General features: G+C 35.8%; 1 protein-coding gene across 1 annotated transcript in view; it reads left to right on the top strand.

The window, feature by feature from the left end:
• Positions 1 to 2,380: 2,380 nt before the first annotated feature.
• The window catches only part of LOC107754357 (neogenin-like), a gene marked incomplete at its 3' end in the record, with an annotated part of 85,916 nt that continues 83,838 nt past the window's right edge, over positions 2,381 to 4,458 (top strand). The window contains exon 1 of the mRNA XM_016570775.1: positions 2,381 to 2,495. Coding sequence (XP_016426261.1) covers positions 2,381 to 2,495 — 115 coding nt within the window. The remainder of the gene's footprint in view (positions 2,496 to 4,458) is intronic.

Genomic DNA, 4,458 nt, shown 5'->3' with positions numbered 1-4,458 from the left:
TCCTTTTTAATTAGATTTTTATTAAATATTTATTTATTTGTGAAAAATACTTTGTCATCTAAAGTATAAGTATGTTTATTTTACAAATTTATGTTTAATCCATTTTCAAATTATTTCAAATTTCTTAAATATTAATTAAAATAAATACAATTATATCGGCTTTATATTGGCCATCGGCCACCCTGCTTTCCAAGATATCGGCATCGGCTGTCAAAAAACCAATATCGGTCGACCACTACTTGAAAATAAATGGTGTCCATTTCGGACAAAAATTTAATGCCTGAGGTAGGAAAATATGGTTTATTAGATTAATATGTGCCTGATATTTTGTGGTGTTTCAAAAATTAAGTAAATATAGGACAAAATGGAAATAGAACTGAAGCCCATGACTTAGCATGAGGTAATTGAATTAGCTGATTGAGTTGGCGAAACACTTGGGTTCAATCAATGGATCATCCCAGATTCTGATTGTATTGGGTTCTCGGTGTTACCAATAGGTGTGGAAATGGATTGTGGTATATGTGCCCTCTGGGATCCTCAATTTCCATGCTTTATGAGGTAGAAATGGACTCCCGAGGGAGGAACCCCACTCCACCCAGATGAGCCCTGCTTTTATTGCTGTGAAGCGGCCCACCTGTCATCCCCACGGCTCTTATGGAGATGGATTACATGTGCCGTTTTTTCTCTCTGAATCTATAATCTCGAGTCGCAGCATGAGGTAAAGTATCCTAACATGCTAATGCCTCACAGAAAGGGATTGTGGGGGAAAAAACAACACACTGTGACTGGCTGATGAGTGTGAAGAAGTGTGAGGAGCAGCTATTTATAACCTGTTGAGTGCTAATGACAGGCTCTGCACTTTGTTTCAGCTCGAATTTGCTTTCAACATTAAAACCTCCCTTTTGCCCTCATTGCGTCTGATGTTTGGAAGTGTTTGTTCACGGAGCAAATTCTGATTTATCTGAAGCGTTTGAAAGCGTCGGGTAGAAATGAAAAGAGCCATTGCCTTTGGAAGATGAAAAGACAAAAGGAAAAACACGGATGAAAGCACAAATTCTCTCATTCTGATTCGAGTCGGTCCGAGTGAATGTGAATGTGAAATGAAAAGAGGAGATACAATAGAAGCTGCTGATGGACAGTTGTCTGAGAATTGCGATGATGTTTTCGTTTATGTAACTCAACGGCTGTCTGCAAAGCTTTAATGTGGCGTAGGTGATTAAACATTCTCCATTACAGTTTAATGTGCAGAGACAACTAAATGTGCCGTTTATGAATTAATTCTGAAAAAAGCCCCATTCAGCTAATTTGATATGTTTTGCATGTTGCAGACTTCTCATTTGCCTTACACCTTTACTTATTGGTCTTATTTTTTATTTTATTTAGACTTACTCTGATATAATACTTTTGTAGTCACTTAGTTTTTTTTATTTCTAATAATTATAAATTATATATTTTATAATATAAAATTGCCTTAAACATATTGTTTCCTCTCGGAGTATGTGATTTTTAATTATTTTGATTATTATTATTATTGCTAGTGCTAGGGCTGCACAATCTAATTTTGAATCATGATTACAGTTATGGATGGATCGTTCAAAGGAGCAATTAAAAAAAAAAAGTCTACTTACATTATTTTGTGTGCTTAAGATGTGTGCGTGAGTTTTTTTTTCTTTCTACAGGTTATTAGGAGTTTTTTCCGTTGTTTTAATTTTAGTTTTAGTTATAATACCATGCATATTTTTTACTTTTTTATTTGCTTGTTTATTTTCACATAAAAATATGACAAGCAGTTGCCTCAAACAATGTTATAAAGCTATTCAAAACATCATTCAATGTAAATCAAGATGATGGTAAATAATAATCGCAATTACAGTTTCAAGGGGATAATTCAAGGGGATTTTTTTCTCAGTTTTTCCATTTCTGAAAATATATTTCTAAAGAAATTGCTTAATTTACTTGTTTCTGAGCCAGCCAGATATTTTTATTTATTTGATTTAATTTAATTTAATTTAATTTAATTTTTTATATTTTGTTTTTTATTATATTTTTAATTGTATTTTTAATTAAATTAAATTAAATTTTTTATTTTATATATATATTCTTTTATTTTATTTTAATTTGGTGTAATTTAATTTAATGTTTGGTGAATAAATTGATGAATCATCATGATTTCTACATAAACATTTTTTTTAAAATTTTAAGTGTTTTTAGTGCCACTTGAGGTGCGTAAATTACACTTCACATTTCAGTCCAAATGATGTTATGTAAGCGTAATTTTGTCTGCTGGTTTGTTTTCTTGGGTTTATAATTTTAAGTAAGCTGTGCAACTACAGCATTTAATGTTCAGCTGATGGCTACATAGCTATGAAGGGCCCAAGAGATGGCAAATCCCCGCTTGTGTCGTCTCCTCAAGCGTCATTGTGTTTCCTTTCACGCTCATCGTCTCTGCACCGCTCGTGTATTCCAGTTTGTCAAACTGAAGCCTGTCATGGTCCGTTAGAAAGAGGAAGGAAATAATATGTGACACTTTAACTGATTTCCTTGATTTTGTTTTTGTATCTCCGCCGTCTTTCCTCCCCAGCCGTTCTAGGCCACTTCTCGTTCTCTTTCAGTCTTTGTATGTGTCAGTATCTCTCATTCACTAGTGCGCCATTTCCCTGGAGAGCCCTTGCCCCTTTCTGAGAGGTCTCGCTGACTGAGGCGGTTTTGAAGTGGGTTTTCCTCAAAGTGTGCAGACTAAGGCTAACAGCTTATACTTATCAACCCAACAGCCTCATTTTCTGGCTGTCTCGGGGCTTCTGGGTCAAGGATGCATCACTGTTGCCCTCCAACAGCAATTCTGGACTCCATATGATTACTCACAGCCAGCCCGTGACAAACATCCAAAGCCACAAACAGGGGCGTGTTTGCCCACATCAGTCCAAATGTTTCCCAGCTGGCTTCTCTACAATTAGCATGCGACTGTGGCTTTGCTTAGCGATGCACGGTCCCTTTTTAGATTGAGGAAATGCAAGTACACAAGTTTGCATGTCAAGATTTTTGAGCGCTTTTCAGTTTGAATGGTTTTCAACTTTCCACAGTGACTCTAAATTCCTTGTTTTCCTAAACTTGTGTTTTTTTGCATCTGTTTCTCAGGTAAAAACATGTCAAAGCAGCTTTACAGAGTCAACAGGAAAATAGTTTGTCAATAATGCAAGAGTCATTTTTCCAGCTAAAGTCAATAAAGGAATGGCGTCATTGAAGTTGCTAATCTGTGAATGGTTTATGACATAAATAATTGTTCTTTTTGCATCTGTTTCTCAGGTAAAAACCTATTTTTAGGACCAAATTAGCTTGCATGACAAGCAGGCGGTGAACACATTAGCTTCTGTCTCAGAGTGTTATGTATTCTGTGCTTTGCGTCGAACATGAGAAGCTTGTCATTTCCTACGTAATTAAAGTATGAAGCAGCTTGCTTGCTACGTTAAAGTCTTGCCGTAATTGTTTTCGCACAACACCACTGGTGCAGATCATTGGCCATTAGTGCTGTCTGAACAGTGCGAGTTTGTGGCTGAACACTGTTATATTTTTTAATTATACGTCACTGTAAACGTCAAGCAATTGTGTTGCTTTATAACTTTTCCCAGAGGTGTTTTCCTTAGCCGTTTCACAGCAGAAAGGTGAGGGACTCTAACCCATGAATGTTTTAGAATAAAAATCACCTAGCCATGTTGAAAGCTGTAATCTTGTGTTTTTGAGAGTATCATTTTAAGTTCAATGGTTTTTATTTTGTCGCATGCAACTGGTGTTGCTTCAAGACCCAGATTTAAGTTGGACATCAGGTGTCCTTAAAGGGATAGTTCACCCAAAAATGAAAATTTTGGCACCGTTTACTCACCCTCATGTTTCTCCAACCCCATTAGACTCACAAATGAAGATATTTTGAATAAAACCTGAGAGGTTTCTGTCCCTCCACTGAAAGTCATAAAGTGATCGTATCTCTTCACAAGACTTGGATTAAACCGCTCAATTCATATGGTTTTGTTTTACAATACCTTTATGGATCTTTTGGTTACCTGAATTTTTAATGGAGAGACCGAATCCTCTTGGGTTTCATTACCTCTTTCCCTGCCATTGACGAGTTATCTCGTCTTTTACAAGAAAACGCTTCCCCGCCAAAGATGAGTTTTTACGGCTTTTCATGTTTTCACTGTTATACACTAGGGGGGGCTATTACACATCTTCTGAACGAGTACAAAACCTTGGATTTATGCTTTGATAATCGTACTGAATATTACCCAGATGTAGTTTTTGATAAAAATATGATTTTCTCACCTTTATTCTACCTATATTCAAGTGTTGATAAAAAACGAATGCTTTAAGCTAGAATAAAATGGATTTTTTTGTTTAAACGTAGAGGCTCTGATCTTTATTTTGGTGCATTGCATATTCAAATATTCATACAGCGAAATATTCTGG

Source organism: Sinocyclocheilus rhinocerous, unplaced genomic scaffold (assembly GCF_001515625.1).
Source record: "Sinocyclocheilus rhinocerous isolate Xijiao unplaced genomic scaffold, SAMN03320098_v1.1 scaffold561, whole genome shotgun sequence".
Lineage (NCBI taxonomy): Eukaryota > Metazoa > Chordata > Actinopteri > Cypriniformes > Cyprinidae > Sinocyclocheilus > Sinocyclocheilus rhinocerous.
This window is presented reverse-complemented; position numbering and strand designations above follow the sequence as displayed.